Here is a 17,540-nt window from a genome sequence, read left to right as displayed (position 1 = left end):
ACGCGGACGCGCGCGCACACACATACACATGCAGGTCTCAAGGTTGCAATGACCAGCAGACCCATGAATAAATAATAAGGAGGCAGGAATCACTTTCAGAAAAACCATTTACCCCCCCTATTGTGTTCTTGAAGAAGCTCCGCGTGTGTGTGTGTGTGTGTGTGTGCGTGCGTGCGTGTGTAGGTGTGTAGGCGCGTGCGTGTATACATAACAAGGAAAGCTTTGTGAGCAAGACTTGCAGTGCTTTGTTAACTAAAAGCCCTGCTCTCCCTGGAGTTACCTTGAGTGATGCTACAAGCACCTTTGTGTTGACCTCTTACACTGAGGTCTCATCTGCTGTTTGCTCTTTTTTTTTTACTTTTTCTTTGAGGGATCGTGATGTAATATTCAGAAAAAAAAAATCAATGAGCTTGACCGAGACACAGAACACAGTGTTAGAGAATCACAGCACAACTTTGCCGCCCTTTGAAACGCTTGAAATCCTCTTACGCTCATTTCAGAAACAGTCTAAAGCTGCATTTTTTTTATGACCTGTTGACAAAACACTTCCCAAACTGAGCGGCTCTGACTTGTAATGAAACTGTTTTTTTTTCGAGCAGGCTGTTGTTCATTTGATGATGAGTCAGATGTTCAGAGATGTTTTAAAATCATAAAAGAATCCCTTGTGAGGAGAAGAAATAAGGAGTCTGAAAACAATGTGGTGAAAATTATGATTCTGAAGAGAGGATAGAATTGGTGAAATATGAAAAATGATCAGAAAGGGGATACATCAGAAGATGGCAGAAAGAAAAAGACAGACAGAGAAAAAAAAACGATTAAAGTCCCCGGCAAGAGCTCTTTTCTCAATCCAATCAAGCTCAGGCAAAGGTAAACAATCAGTCTTGATAAAGGATTGGATAAATCCCCAATCAGACCCAATCTCAGCAAAGCAGCTATTTATTGGACCGACCTCACATGGCTAAATTGGATCCTCCTTCTGAGAGGGTTGAGGGGGGGTGGAGAGGAGAGAACGTGGAAAGTCTACATGAATTCACTTTGAAAATGTGCTGATTAGTTTTGTGAGCTAAACAGTGCCGCATTAAACTGTAATGTGGGGTGTAAAAGTCGTAGCTAGTAAAAGATCCAGACTGAGATGGCATAAAAGGGGGGGAGGGGAAAAAAATCATCTGCCAATCAGAACTCATACATCAAATTCCTGTGATGTTAAGTGGATCTATGAAAATGTGGGACACAGGCAGCTCTCGACTGGAGCCGGAAAGCCGAGATCTAGTTCTGATCTGCAATGAAACAGCTTATCTGATTAATAAAACATGAAGCTCTAATGTTTTAAAGACTCCGTGCGGTCGACGGCACAGTGTGTGCTCCAATGGAGAAGTGTATTAAAAACATTGTCGCGACAAATATGTTGCCGTATTGTTTCTCTGAATGGTGAAAACAGGGCGCGCTGAGAGGAGATTCTGTTTAGACTGGAGTAAACGCATGAATAATAGCAGAGCAGCCAACAGACATGAACATCTTGTGTGTCTGCGCAAACCTGCAGGCATACTGCAGACTTCTCACTAACGTTGTTTCCCCCCCCCTCTGTTCTTTGCCGAGAGAGCCTAGCAAGAAACAACAAGCACGAAGCCGTGCTATGCAAAAGTTTTTCTTGCCTTCGACTTCGAAATTTTATGAAAATGTCTCATCTCAAAAAACACAGACCAATTTTGTCTTTAAAATCACTGTGTTATTCCGCATGGACTTAATTCCCAAGTGTGTTGTAAAACATAATGATCATTCAGATGTCTTTTAAACTGTTGAGATTTATTTTCTGACCTCGTACTCTGTTCTTGCACTCTTTAAAATTTAACAAAGTCAATACGTTTCTGAAAAAAAGAAGTCAGCATCTGTTGCCTTTCCACCTCGTGCAAGAGCAGGATCAGTCCTGATGGCTCCACTGCCATCGCTGTTATATGCATGTACTCCATGATCATTAGCAGATCAACACGCACACACACACACACACACACACACACACACACACACACACACACACACACACACACACACACACACAGACTAAAACTAGACTGAAACTGGACTATAAATCTTTGAACTGTCATCAACTAAGGCTACTGGATAGCAATGACTAGAATGCGACTGATAAGCATTTTCGTCCGAAACACTAAGCGGTGCAGGTAGCCTTACTGCCAGACTCATTTGAATATATTTCAATTGATCATTTGCATACGCTTTGCCAAAAATGACATGATGATAAGCTTCATTAGAAATAGCACCTTATCAACAAGACTTTGTCAACAGCGGCTGCAGGCGGTATTTCTGGCACAGTCAAAGTGGACAGCCTCCTCTCTGCAGAGCTTATGGGGTGTGAATGATATTGAAATATATCGGATGATGTGACGGGCCAAACAAAAAAAATATTGGCTATATATATGTACTTTAATAAGTAAGAACTCTGACAGAGCCAATATACCAACAACAGGATTCATAAAACTGCTTTACCACATAAACCTGAAAACTGTGAGCAGGAGATGTGTATATCATACACTTGCTAGAACCCATCGGCAGCAAACCAATTGCACTTAGGTGGTTGTAACTGTGTCACCTGAATGACTGGACTTCATTTCGTTAAGTTTTGCTGGGATTGCGCTTGGCACCCAACTAGCTACCAGTTTACTTAAACCTAAAAATCAAAGGTGCAAATTGCAGCCAGGTTACCAGAGCACACATTTGCACACCTGACTCAGGTGTGCAAATTGTGGCCATGTTTTAGACGGCATGTCCATCCATCTTCCATATGCACCTACTTCTGCACTAATAATGTAGTGTAATGCAGCGAAGGCAGGGTTACACCCTGGACAATTCGAGGCAGCATTACATTCGGGCCAAAACCTTTGTGGATACGCCGCTAAAGTGCTGCAGATTAGGGTCACAATGTAGCGGCTGCCGTCCACTCTTTGAGGATCTGACCCTAAGACTAGAATTGAACTGAAACCTTTAAAAGCTCAGGCAAAACCTGGTTTCAGAGCAGATATACAGGGCTCTGTGAGGCTCCACTTTAGCGTTAGAAAGCAGCAGAGCAGTGCAGAAGGGTAAGGAGAAGGATGGGAGGCTGTAAGGATGGATGAAGGAGAGCCGAGGTGACAGAGATCCGGTTATCAATACAGGCAATGGAGGAGCGCAGTGGAAACTCGGTAAGCCCAAAGGGACCAACTGGAGAATGCTGCAGTGTGCTTCTCCAGCAGGACGCACTGGGACAGAGGTCAGCCTAATGACGACCCTTTACTATTCTGTGCACACAAGCAACAGAAACCCCTGCCTAGATGCCATCTTTGTTTGTTTGGGTTTCTTTCTTGACCTTCTTCTGACGGATTTTGAAGAAGTTATCTTTTTGTTTTTGTTTTGTGCGCGACCAGCGTTGGTGACAGTCAAAGTACAACAGGCATAAAGAAAAGTTCCCGTTGACAAAGTCTGAGCTGCCGAGCAGCAGGTGTGAGCGCACAAAAGCTTCTGCAATATTTTTTTTCAAATTAAATTTCTATAAGCAATCTGGTGTAGCGGGGAGCAGTTCCTGTTCTTGTCTTGGGGCGGTGCAGTCTGATGAGCCAAACATCAATGACACGCCGGGGCTCCTCTTGATCACTCGCAATTCGACAGATGCCACGTTTCTCCCTCCGCAGAGAATTACACCCTGCTTGCAGGTAACAGCGTTATTGAATTTCTCAGATTGGCTGACACGTTTGTCACGCTTCTTGCACTGACTTATTATCTGGATTTAAGTTAGCTACAAGGCCTGGCTAATACCTTCGACCTGGGGCTCTGAGGGACGGGACCGCAGGTTCGGCCAAATAAAACATGGCGGCGCAATCGGTGCCATTCAAAATGGACATGCGGCGTTTAACAAGCCGCTGCTTTTGTTTACAAAAGACAAGATGTTACTGCTTCGCCAGCACAGCACATGCAAAAAAAACACACTGAGACGAAGTTCATCTTCCTGATGTCAGAGATGATTTTTGGCAGTGGGCCTTGAGCCTTGGTTTTTCACTAGTTTTTTTTTTTTGCTCTTACTTGGTTCACGTAGCACTTACAGCTAAAAATGTATTGTTGCGGACGGACAAAAGTACTGAATCTTTCTCCATTTAGTACATTGTCCACTGTACCTTACATTGAAACACACATACACAAGGACAGATGCTGGAAGCCAGTGGACAGATTTCATCACTGATGATTGTGTTCAACATGATTAATGTGTTCATGCTCTCAACAAAAATATTTTTTTGTGTGTGTTTTTACTTGGGTAAACAGACAAAAATGCACTTCATCTTAGGTTGTTTGTCATTTTATTCATTGTGCCTCACTTTAACACACACACACACACACACACACACACACACACACACACACACGCACGTGCACGCACTCAGCTACACATGCGCACTCAGCAGGGAGGTTCAGGCCATGATTATCTTGATTCTGCATCGTTCTCCCCTCTCTTTTTCTATTATCTGTTATCGCTGCATCTTTCTTCATGTCACTGCTGCCATCACAGTCTTATCGTTCTGTTTCTCTTTAATTGTCCTCACACTGCTCGCGTTTTATCTAATCTCAGCCTCTTCCCCTATTAAAATGTATGAGAATGGCTTTTTTATAACATCATGCAGTCTTGATTATAGTTATATCATGTCATTGATTTGATATTACAGGCTGGCGTGGTTAAACTGCTGTTTATTTTTAACATTTACAAACATTTACAGTGCTTGTCAAAAGCTTTTTTTTTTTTTAATCATTTGTTATTATTATTATAAATTAGGTCTAAACATTAAAGGAACTGGTAAATAAGAGCAACATTGCTGGCATCTATAAACACATATCGCATATATTCTGTGTGAGAGCACTACCTCTGACCAAACGGTGTTGTTATCATATTTCACAGTAATCAATGTGTGTTAAGATTCATGATTCGTTTAAGTTATGTTCTCAACTGCATTTAATTTCTTTCTGTTTTAAAGGGGGAAAAGTACTGGATGTCACTCATTCAATATTATTTTGTTCACATATTCACTGAGCCTTCTCTCTCTCGCTCTCTCTCTCTCCCTCTCCCTCTCGCTCTCTCTCTCTCTCACTGTTTTGTTATGTTGCCAGGGGCAGTTAAGGGCTCGCTTGTCCACACACCATATAACTATAATATACATTTTACAGTTCTGCCTTCTGACAATGTGAACAATGGGATCATTATTCAAAATATGCTCTCTTCCCGACCCACCGAACAAGCAATCACTGACACAATTTCCTACATCTCCGAAACGCGCGGGTGGAATTGAACTTGTGAAGTTTGCCTTTTTTTTTTTTTTGCACAAGTATGATGCTACAGTGATTATTACCGGAGGCCGAGGGGGGGAAATAAATAAAATAAAATAAAGTTTTATTAAAGGTTGCATCTTGTTTGGGGGCACGCAAATGTAAATGCGGTGATAAATTGTGCGTGTCTGAGGGGAAGAAGAGAGGGAAAGTGAGCGTGAGCGAAAGAAAGAGGGAGAGAGAGAGAGAGAGAGGGTGGGGGAGAGAGAGAGAGAATGATGGATGGATGAAATGAGGGAGAACTGACAGCCACGATTAGTATAGGCTGGTTGGGTTTACACATCGGTGTGTAATTAGATTTTTCAGCAATGCACAGTGATTAGTCTGCATCTGTGGAATCCCTCTCTCTCTCTCTCTCTCTCTCTCTCTCTCTCTCTCGCTCTCTCTCTCTCTCTCTCTCTCTTACACACACACACACACACACACACACACATTGTTGATATGGAGATAGACACAGACCGAGGGAAACGAGGCCCAGACACTGGCGCTGTTTTATTCATGGTGATGTAATGCCAGTGGACACACACCCCGTGAGGAACACCGCTCTTCTCACCTCACACACTCCTACACAAAGGCACACAACACAGGCACACACAAACATTCCCCACACAATCACCTCATCTTACGTCCTTTCCTGTCCAAAATGTTTTGCTGGAGCTAAACTAAGGAGTCCAGATGTTTCAAGAGTCGGCTGAGGTCGGCGCTCCTGTGTCCGTCTGCGTGGGTGTGTGACTTAATGTGCATCTCATTGTTTGTGCATGTTACCATCCATAAATACATATCATATCAGTTTGAGGCATCAATGTATATGTATGATCCATCCTGCATCCTCCCTTAGGTTTGTTGTATTTTGTATGTTTGTTATGTATGAACAGTGCAGCAGATGTTTAGTAAGACCAGAGCCTTGGCTAAATTGGCAGCTGAGTGATGAGTAGTTTGGATCACATCAACTAATCAGCTAATTATAGATCAACTAATTCACTTTGCAACCAGTGATATGAGTGACATCAGTCAGAACTGGATGTAGTCATCCTCAAGCGTCCACCCCAGCTCTGAAAGAAGCATTAAGCTGGAATATTCAGCTCAGTAAACTGGATCTATATCCTCTATGGATCCGATAAGTTTTAAGAGAGAGAGAAAATAACAGCACAACAATAAAGAAACAACACAAGTATTAATAGGAGGAATAACAGGAATTGTAAGATGTTAGACTGGGTTTTAAAAGATGCACATATTGAAAGCATGAACGTGATTTCCTCATAATGCACGAGGAAATCTCTTTGCATATGTGCATATGTGCAATTTAAAATTAATATTTATGTGAATAAAAAGGTTTTTTGGCACCAATATCCAGCAGTGGCACCTCCTGCCTCCTGCTGATTCCTGTGTGATAATCTCGGAAATTCAACTCCATACAGCTCTGAATTGGACCCATAATGTTGAGGTTAAAAGTCAGAGTGTTTAAATCTCAAGTGGTTGCCCCCCCCCCAATCAGCTATCCAAACCTCCATCACCCAGAGGACTCTGCTTCCATCTTGTTGGTGTGAAGTTTGAATGTGGGATTTGGCGAGTGCAGAAGCCAAGCAACACTTTTAAGTCTGACTAATGTCTCAAGGATGTGTCATCAAATTTATGGCATCATGTTTTGTAGCTTGTGGTTGTCGCCGAAGGTGTCCCCGTCGCTTGGAGCCCTTTCAATCAGCGCCGTGTTTTGGCCTGACGCGCTTGTGAGAAAAAAGGGCACAGCGTGTAAACAAAGTGATATTTTGCCAGATTTATGATGGTGCTCGTGCATCATAACGACATCAGCTCCTTGACACAACCTTGGGCTCGCTATATTTGTGTCAGGAGGAGTGAGGATCGAGGCATCAGCTTGAATGTCCGACATTTACAATCCAGCGACACTGAAGCTGGGGAGGTCTGGATTTAAAAGATAAACGCGAGCATGTATTTCTAATCACAGCTCTGGATGATTGTGAGGCCTTTTCTAAGAGGACTCAAATGTAATTGGCTGGATGATGGACGGGGGGTTAACTGTTAGACAAACATCTATATCGATATCCACGCTGAGATAAGTTGAACCCTTATCCTGTTGTCTTGATTGAGCCTCAACGGAATAAACCACCATTCATCTGCATGCCGTTCTCTCCATTCGTGCAACTGCACCGGCAGTACTTGCGGTGAGTGACAAAACAAAGTCAGGCATGCTGGCTAGCTTACGGCTTGTTTCCGGAACTGCTGGAGATTCAATTGTTGAGAACAACAATGAGAAAGAGTGAGAGTTCTAAAAATGTCATGCGCCATCAGCGAAACTAAAGCCGGAAACCAGGATTAAGTTATTAACGTTATTAAAGTGGCAATGCTGAAAATCACTTTAGCGTGTATGTGTATTGTATGTAGACCACAAGACGCTCAGCTTACTGTAAAGTTCACAAATGGAAATTAGAAGACGTCGACCTTCTATTTTACTGTTCTGTTTTTGCTTATGAATTAGAATTTATACTAGCACTTTGGCAGGTTATGGTTAGCATGGAGAGCTGCCCGTTTGCTGCTGTACACTGATTACTGACGTCAAGAGTGGGAGATGCTGTGGCTCTGCTAGTTCTGCACATAGCAACGTTTGTTTTTCCCAAAAGCTAACACACTGCATATCACACGAGCTGCTTTAACAACCACGTCCCGGCCCATTAGCTTACCTGTGGCCGTGGGTGTCCTTTAACAATGCACTGTAGCACCAGCATGTCCCCTTCTTTGATGGTGTAGATTCTCTCACTGATGTTATCATCCTTGACGTTACACGCCGCGCCTGAGTGCACAATCTGAGCATTGGCAGGAGCTGCATGGAAACACACACACACACACACAAAGAGAGGGGGAGAAAACACACGGCAGGTTAGGAAGACCTCTGAAAGATCACTGTTGTGGGAGTGTGAGTGAGTAATATTCCGGCCAGGACTGATGAGTCGGCTAAATATTTATATCACACATTTATATCACCATCTGCATAAACAAATATCTACATAGACACTATACATGAAAACAATACATGGCTATATACTACAATAATATGACTAAATTTGAGAATGATGGTATAATGGTGACGTAGGGAATGGAAAGTTCACGGTCATACAGTGCATGACACCTCAATCTGAAAACCAACCTCTGACCTCTAACTTCTGAGAATGCTCCTGAACTCTGAGTTGAACTCATTCCCACGTGAAAAAAAGTCTCTTTATTATTATGGGTTTTTTGGTGCCACGACAGTTGACTGGAGTTGCTTCAGGCTTCATAAGCCTTGACGTTCACATATGCACCTCGTCTCATTACAGTTCACCGCGGCAACCGGCAAAAAAAAAAAGAGGTCAGCGTGTTTTATTGCCTTCAGTGAGTGTGAAAGTAATTTCAGGGGAAAAGTAACAGCTGCAGTGGGGAAGAAGAGAGAATTAAGTCTGAACGTAGCCAGATCATTCAAAATTTAGTAAAATTACACTGATAATATTATAGATTAAAACTTGCAGACTGGTTCTCAATATAAAATTTGCTCTCTTTATGGGTCCAGTGGGAGAAAAGTCTATTTTGAAACAGACAAAAATGAAATGGAAGATCAGAGCTCAGACAGCTGAAGCTTAGGGGGAATTAAAATGCCAGAGGTTAATTCGGAAGTCTTTGTGTAGAACTGCAGGATTTCATGTCGACCTTATGAATCCATTTACCTGTGAAGGAGTTACAGAAAATACATCTTGGGTGGAAATTAAAAAAAAAAAAAGGTTTCGGACGAACTGTGTTCATGGTCCAAAGTTTATAGAACCATGACCTGTGCCTTAGTATCGGCAGAGAAGGAAGGAGAATGAATAAACTGTGAATCATTTCTCCACAATAAATGGTGTGACACAGAACCTGCTCTCATGTGACAGCATGTCCACAACGGGTGACGCTGGTGACATTTTATGCAGATATAAGATTACGAAGAAAAAAAAGTGACAGCAGACTTCGCCGGGTTCTTGGAATATTCTCCTGACATCTCTGTGAGTTCTCGCAGAGGAACGGAGCTTCGTCATCGACAGGATCGTCCAGAAATGTACAGACCAAAAAAGCACTTTCTATCTAGTTGGCTGAACTGGACTAAATATGTTTTGGACAGAGGAATAGCATACTGCAGTATACAATAATAGTATAGAATGCAATGGAAGTATCTTGCACTTTCTGCATGAGATAATTGGGTTGTTGAATCAGGAAAAGTTCGTTTTTCCCAAGACAATGTAACAAATTTTTACATGATCCGAACCGTGAGCTGATATGCCGAGAGAAAACGCTTTAAAGAATCAAACGGCCTGACTTGGACTGGTCAAAGGAGCACTCCAATATCCTCACTTACAGTACACTATTGTATTAAACGTATGACAGCAAAGCCTCTAGAGTCAGTGATGTTTTTTCCTCCGATAAAGAAACGATGGGTGACGCTGGGGCTCAGGGACAGTCGCTGGCTTTGTACAGTGTGGACCACCGACCTGCCAGCAGGCTGCATCGGATCGGAGCGTCACAGGAGGAGGAGGGAGAGTGGGTGAGGAAGAAAGAGGCCATAGAGAGAGGGAGAGAGGGAGAGAGGTGTGTGGGAGGGAGGAGCGCGGTGATGTGATTAGCATCGATTCACAGGCAGAACACACTTTTGCCAGCCGCTACGGCTGTTATCATTGAGGAGACAGGAAGGAAGTGGGCGGCCTGTTCGCCCTAAACTTCAACTCGATCAGACGTAAGGCATCGCGCTCCGGGTTGAGGGGAATTCAAAGCAGGAAATCGTGACTTCTTTTTAAACAGAAATAAAGGCTCTGGGTCTGTCACCGCATGTTCGCTAACGCGGGAAACGATGCTGTGTAAACAGCTTAAGGTATTGGGCCGGCTTGCGCGTGAGCCTGTAGCCTCATATCTTCTCATCCTGGCACTTCCCTTTTGCTAGGTAACTGTTTGCAAACCTCTGTAATTTAAAAAAAAAAAAAACACAGCGACTGAGCTACGAGATTATTGATGTCCTGTTTTAGTCTCTTCAACTTTAGACCAGTGCTTGTGTTAATGTCTTTTTATAATTTGAGAGGGTGCAAGCACAGAACTCTTCACCGGCGTAGTTCTTCGCTATTGACGTAAAAAAAAACAACCTTTTTGGCTTTCACAGAAAATCAGAAAATAAAGAAATAAAACCAAACTTGTGCAGCACAAAAATGCTTGTTAAATTACACAAAAGTGCTCTGACATTAACCAATTTCCTCAGTCATCATGCCTCCTTTTATAATCAAGTGCTCACATTTGGATTGGTACACACAGACTCTCCCTCTCAGAAGTCCCGGTATCTGTATGCCAGGCACTGACCCATTCCAGTGCTGCACTTCCACACTTGCAGAGTCTCCTTCACTGTAACCAATGGGCCTTCACAAACAGGCAAACTGTGACTTATTCAGCAGTGCAGACCTCTGCCTTCAAATCATTAAAACGCAGCCCATGAAAGGATACAAGGGGGGAGAAAAAAGCCCTGTATGTGGTGACTGCAGTGCTCCAGAGGTGTGCTGACCTAACTCGGAAAGACGCAGAGCTGATATAAATGGTGAATAATTGTCTCCTTACAGCTTATTGGCGTGTCGGCATTAGTTTGCCTCTCTGGAGAGGGAGAGGGGTCGGACAGAGCGGCTCCTCTGTCTTCTCTCGCCTCCGGCAGCTTGGCTGCTTAGCTGTCTGTTCAGCTAGGAGAGCGGGGAGGATGAGAGGCAGGAGGGGAGGTGGAGGGAGGAGAAAGAAGTAAAGCAGCAGAGAGGAGAAATGAAATAAAAAGAAATGAGAAGAGGGAAAGACGGAGAGTCGTAAGCTGAGGGAACTCCCAGAGGAAAGGAGGAGCCTGGGAGCAGGAAGTGGAGGGAGAAGAAGGGGACAGATAGATGGAGGATGTAGTCACACCAAGTCCAGCAGTGCAGAGGGACCCGGCGGTGCAGCCCGGTACTCAACCAAACAGGACCCATTGTGTGATGTCGTTTTCTGTGTTGCATCCGCGGTGCGGGTGGTCCTTCTACCTCGTGCAGTCTAAACAGTTGAGCCTGGACGGGTCGCTGCTGAGGCTCTCATCGAACATGGGTGGCGAACGATTTGCCCTTTCGCCAGATGTGGGGTGTGTAATGTGAGATTTTTGGTTTGCACAGAGAGTCAATGAACAAGGAGGCAGAGGGAGAGACTGACAGCGAGGCCGGAGGGGAGGCAGAGGGAGGGTGCAGTGGAGGTGGAGGCTGATACAATCACAGGTAAAACAAAGGAGTGATGCAAACGAAGCAAGAAGGCTTCACCTGTTACACCAGTCACTGTAGCCCTTTGCTGCTCCCTCTCTTGCACACACGCACACACTGCTGGAATAACAACAGAAACCATGATAATAACAAGTGTCTGCTGAGCCGACAAACTCATTCTTATGAAATATTTTTATGTATTCTTATATTCTTATGCACATCCTTGCACACACTCCATCATATCTAATTAAGAACTTTTTCCTGTGAGTGGTGTGTACTGCCGTTGATGTTGGCCATTCATGTTGGCCTGAAACAAACAAACCCCTTGTTATAACGCTAGAACAGGGGGTTTATTTGTTTCATTTTGAGATTCAACCATCGTGACAAGTTTTGTGTTGAATTGCCGTGTCGTACTGCGACAGAAATAGGAAGCCTGTCTAATCTTTCCCCGAGGCTTCAGATCACCAGAACTGTGACAAACAGGAGACGTACCGCACATCTGCTGCCCTTTAGAGGCAATGGTTTTATTCCGACTTTAAACATATGTGTGACTTTGAAATTATTTGAGATTGATGGTTTTTTCTGAGGAGTCATGACTCTGCAGTATAATGTACAATGGGACACAGTACTTGAGACCAGTCTTAGTGGTCTCGGGTCTCATCTCAGCCTCAACGCTCTTTGGTCTTGGTCTTGTCTTGGTCTCTTGGACACAAGAGTCTCGAGGGCATTTTAAAAACCAGGCAAGAGGATCCTCATGCAGCGTCATTAATGCTTGACCCCTCTTTTCAAATGCAACCAATAAGATGCATCTATTTTAAAAGCATACCATGTGTATTTTTCCACATTGGCACCACCACTGCCTGTGCTTCTCTATTTCTTCTCCAAAAGGGTCGAGGGACTTCTCAGACACCCCGATATGATGCTTTTGCTCACTTCTGCTGAAAGTGTTACTCCCTGTCAATTACCATGTTTTTTTTAATCATTGTTGTCAAAATGGTCAGTCTTGGTCTTGTCTTAGTCTCGATACCATGGTCTTAGGAGTGTCTTGGTCTAGGTAAAGTCATCGTTGACTACATCGTAAACATGAGGACAAGGTCTGCGTCTGTGGATCTTTACGGATACCGAAAACATTTCATCAAACTCGTGGTAAAAAAAAATCTTGCCTTTGTGCAAAGCTCATTTTCCGTCTGTGGCCTAAGACGGTCTAAGCAGAGAAACAAAACAGTTGATGAATCAGGTGTCTTACGCCAACATTTGCCCAGTGTACCAGCAGCAGCAGCAATTAGGTTAGTGCAGGCGACGATCATCGCTCAGAGGAAAGCTGCTGTTTTGACAGGGGTCTATCTGAATCTGATGCTTCATCCATCACTGGTGCTCTGGGAGGTGTTGAGAGCATTAGCCATGCATTATGGGAAACTCTCCGAGACATTCAATGCACATTAGTTGTAAGTGAAACATAACTATTGGCAAACGTCCACTCTGATTAATTGATTCTCTGCCGCCTGCCACATCTGTTTTTGTCGAGGGGTGGGGGTGAGCAGGACATCTCTCACTAAAACTAACGATGGGAGGGGTGAACCGGTGTCAAAACGCTGAGACGGCATGACTGAGTGTGGAGCACCGTGTGTGTGCGCGCGCACGCATGTGCCTGTAAAGTGATCAGCGGTAGACACATATGTCACTGCTTGTGTTTCCACGTCTGCTGTTTTGTTGGAAGAATCGCACAGACGGTTGTGAATCCTGCTGAACACAGAGTCGTGCAGCACGTAATTGATATTCTTAAGTTACTTTATGCAAGCTGCTCGTGCATGCCGATGAGCTCAGCCTCAATTCGCTCACTTCACAAGGGGCCATAAAAACGCTTTGGCCATTTCCACAGGGACGGACCAGGAATTAGGGCTACCTGAGAGAGAAGTCAAAATCTTTATCGATTTACTTCAGAAAGAGGAAGCGTTCATCCAACCCAAAGTAGCACTCTCACTCACTCACTCAGACACACACACACGCACACACACACACAGACTTAAACCTTATGACAGCAGCATTTTATCAGGATTCCTCTGCGCAGACAGGCAGGAGAAAGATCAAATAGCTGATGTCACGGCCCCATCTCTTTCATTTTGCCTTGATTGGAGCTTTAGAAATCGAAAACGTGTCTGGGACGTGGTTTAACTTTTGGCCTATTCACTTGATGACTATCATAAACAAAAAAGAGAAACTCTTTAGTGCTTTCAAACAACGTCAGCTCACCGATCAACTGACTTATTGTAAACACACACACTGCTGGAAAACGGTTTTATATGCACCTTTAAAAAAAAAGGTTCTGCACTGTAATGTTTTTTTTATGTTGGAGTATTTCTATCTTATTACACTCAGAGGTTTGCCTTTTTTAACGTCAATCAGATTTAAAGGTTGAAAAGCAAAACACAGGACAAGAAGTTGTAACACTGAAATCACCTGCTGCAGAGTCTGGAGTGTTATAATGTTTGCACATCTTTAGGTTGCATAAATTCATCTGAGTTATGTGTTTGTTTAGTTGTTGTTTTCTTCCTTGCTTGCTGTTGTATTGCCTGCAGGTCCGTATTTATTTTAATGCTCTTTTTCTTTTCTTTTTAATGTCTCTGTTTGCTCATAGATGGTAATAATTTGTTTGTGTGAGTCATAACTTCAATTCTCTTCGGTGCAAGTTGAAAGATTCAGACTTTGGCAGAAGCGGTTATAAAGGTGCGCAAATGCAGAAACTCTCCTTACATTTGAGTTTTGGACCTGGGAGGAGTTTTCCCTTTTTTTTTTCTAGCGCTTAAATTCAAACTAAAATAAATATTGATTTCTTTTATGTGCTGCCACATCGGTGATAACGTTTGGAAATATACAATTAGAGAATACAACTTTCTTTATTTTTTTTTTCAAAATGAATGCAACTTTACTTCATTATAGCACTATCGTTACGGTCCAGCAGACACAGGTAACGACACCTCTGTGCCCATTCTGACATTCTGCCGGCTCGGCAGCTGTGATGTCATGTTGATGAAACTAAATCCGATGCAGTGCATTTATTAAGTGTCTTGACTCCATCAGTGCAGAAACTTGTCAAAATACATCTAAAAGTTGTTTACATTCCAGTTTGTAAGACACACAAAGGTTGAGCGGTGCAGGGGAAGACAGATGTTGCTAATTACTCAACACACTCAGAGTTATTTTATGAATGATAACTGAGTGCGGCAACAGCATGTGCTTCCATAGCATACATCCACAAACACACAGCATCAGTAAAGTCACTTTTCACAGACAGCCTTTGGTGTGCATCCTAGAACCAACAGCACCGGAAACGTTTCCTGAAAGGCAACATATTAACCGTTATTCTATTACCAGATTTCACTCCCAACAAACTCTTTTTTTTCTGCCATCAAGAACGTTCCCTGTTAGAGAATGTTTAAAAGCTCATGGTGCCTCACGCATGGCTGTGTATGTCAGTGAGCGTATATTACAGCACAGTGTCTGTAAGTGGGGAAAGAGAGCACTCTCAACAGGTGTCAAATTAAAGAGAGCAGAGGGTGCTGAGCAAGATGAAAGAGAAAAGTTTTTAGGAGAGAAAAGGTACGGTGGGGTCTTTGCAGCATGAGGGTCTGCAGGAACAAATGACAACGGTGTGAGAAGTGGGTCGAGGGAGAAATGGTAACAGGTCAGAAGTCAGGGTGTGGGAGGGGTATTCCAGGGAGATTTAGGGGCTACACAAGAAGAGGAGTGATGCCAAGCTATCCGGAGGTTTGTAGAGCGCAGTCAAACACGACTCCTGCTCCGCGTACAGCGAGTGTGCCTTCCACACTTCAGCCTTGGCGGGATGAAAAGATAACGAGAAGAGAGAGATGGAGAGAGCGCCAACAACGAGATGAAAACGGCTTAGATCTCGGCCGCCGACCGACGGAAAGGAAGGCCGGAGGAGAGCAAGGGGGAGGCTGGGGGAGGGAGGACGTCGAGGTGGTAAAAAAAAAAAGGAGAAACGTGACTGGCATTCTCTTTGAAGCGGCTCCATTCACAAAGACGCCGTCTTGAAAGTGACCAGCAGCTGAAGTGTTGCTGATTTCACAGCCGCTGAAAATCTTAAAGAGTTTCAGGAGTTAACGTCCATCTTTCCAGCTTTATACCCACCAAACCAAGTTGAGCCTATGGGTAAAAAAGGGTGGAAGTACACGATGTGCAGCAAGGCATCGCACCTGCAGGGTCGACAGCGTCTGATGCCTCATCATCTATTTTTTTGATGCTGTCTTCAGAGTGGAGGAGAACATCAGCAAGTGCAACAGCGGTCTTCTTCTTCGCAGCCGAGTGATATTCAGCGTAAACTTTGTGTCCATGAACGGTGAAACGACTCATCCGTACTACATTTGCTCGACCTGGGTTTAAAATGAACCTCTGAGGAAACGCTGGCAACGTTCTCGCACTGCTGTCGTCCAAAGGATCGACCCCGTTGCCTTTGGTACCATGTGACATTCCTCGAGTGCCAACAGCACAGACTGACGCTGCCAGTTAACGATTACCACTAGAAATGATTTTAAAGGGATGAGATTCCTTGATTTGGGCCAAAGACGGAGAGGCGATCTGCATTTGCCGGCGTTTGAAACTGATCAGCGTATCAGTGCTGCAACTGCATATCCCGTCCACGCTTGAACCACAGGTTAAAGTTGATTTGCAGCCACAAAGAGCAACACAGACACTCAAACACACACGCTTATCAAGTTTTGTGAGGGTTTTACGCTGACTTTCCATTCTTTCCCGTGGCGGCCAATTTCCCCATGCGACTAATAAAGGTTTATTCTATTCTATTTTATTCTATAGAACTTCACAACCAGATCACATCCACCAGTGTAGCGAACAAGGACGACTAAAGGACCGTCATAGGGGCAATGCCTGGTGCGTTGGAATAGAATATTTCTTCCTCTTCTTCTTCACTGTTCTGTTCTTACTTTGAACTAAAACTGAGGCTACCATTGCAGGAGAATATGTTCTAATTAGCACTGACTGCCCACTGCTATGGAGTCAGCAGGGGACGATGTGGTGCTGAAGGCAGGAAGGAAGAGGAAACATGCATTAACATGATTGCACAGTGCGACAGCAGAGAGGGAGCAGTCCAAAACACACACACACACCAACGCTTCCGTACATGTAGGCAGCAAGAGTTGCCTTTCCTGAACTCTAATGAGCTGAACTCCAAATGCCAACCTTTGATTGTGAACCTTCAAATTCATTCTGACTCATATCACACGAACACTGCATGGCTTCGTGGCGCTGACTCGACCAGGCAGGCCACAGACCCCTGCTACGGACCAATCATGCTCTTTCCTGACAGCTGTTCCAGGTTTTCTGCCATCCTACTGGTACAGTTTGTCGACACTCTCTGTGTTAAGAAGGACGTTGGGGGAAAAAAAGGAGAGGCGCAAGAAATCATACGGGGGCAGCCGCTTGACTGTCAAGTCACACCTCCCTCCCGGAACACCTGCAAAGTGTAAATGACGTTTGAGAGTTGCGCTTCACGCCTCTACCATCATCATTCCCACCAGCCTGCGTGTCTCTCAACACAGCCGAGCATCTGTTAGGGAACAAGAGGAGGCGAGAACGGCCACGAGAAGGGAAGAGGAGGAAGCAAACGGAGGAGCGGGACAGCTGGCAGGGCCTGGCAAATTGCAGCGAAGATTTGGCTTTTTTGTTATTGATTGTGTGTGCACGTGCGTGCGTGTGTGTGTTGCTGCCACACAAACCGCCTCAGGTGCAACATACGGCGGCTGTAGTCTCGTGATGCGGCTCCCTGCGGCAGGACGCGAATGGCATAGGAGGCAGACGAGGAAGGTTCCCACACTCGCTGGTGTTCAGTGATTACAGCGTGCTAAATAACGGCGGAGAGCCAAAAGAAAAAAACAGTCTGATGGC

At 44.2% G+C, this 17,540-nt stretch overlaps 2 protein-coding genes across 3 annotated transcripts in view; both read right to left on the bottom strand.

The window, feature by feature from the left end:
- The window catches only part of LOC142904391 (uncharacterized), a 329,108-nt gene that overhangs the window by 174,272 nt on the left and 137,296 nt on the right, over positions 1-17,540 (bottom strand). The window lies entirely within an intron of this gene.
- Positions 1-17,540, bottom strand: part of mdga1 (MAM domain containing glycosylphosphatidylinositol anchor 1) — a 147,596-nt gene that overhangs the window by 94,555 nt on the left and 35,501 nt on the right. For both annotated transcript variants that reach the window (XM_076050440.1, XM_076050449.1), the window contains exon 3: positions 8,055-8,194. In XM_076050440.1, the coding sequence (XP_075906555.1) occupies positions 8,055-8,194 (140 nt within the window). The remainder of the gene's footprint in view (positions 1-8,054; positions 8,195-17,540) is intronic.

Source organism: Nelusetta ayraudi, unplaced genomic scaffold, assembly GCF_046127955.1.
Source record: "Nelusetta ayraudi isolate G7.1 ecotype Tasmania unplaced genomic scaffold, CSIRO-AGI_Nayr_v1 ptg000005l, whole genome shotgun sequence".
In the NCBI taxonomy this organism is placed as follows: Eukaryota; Metazoa; Chordata; class Actinopteri; order Tetraodontiformes; family Monacanthidae; genus Nelusetta; species Nelusetta ayraudi.
This window is presented reverse-complemented; position numbering and strand designations above follow the sequence as displayed.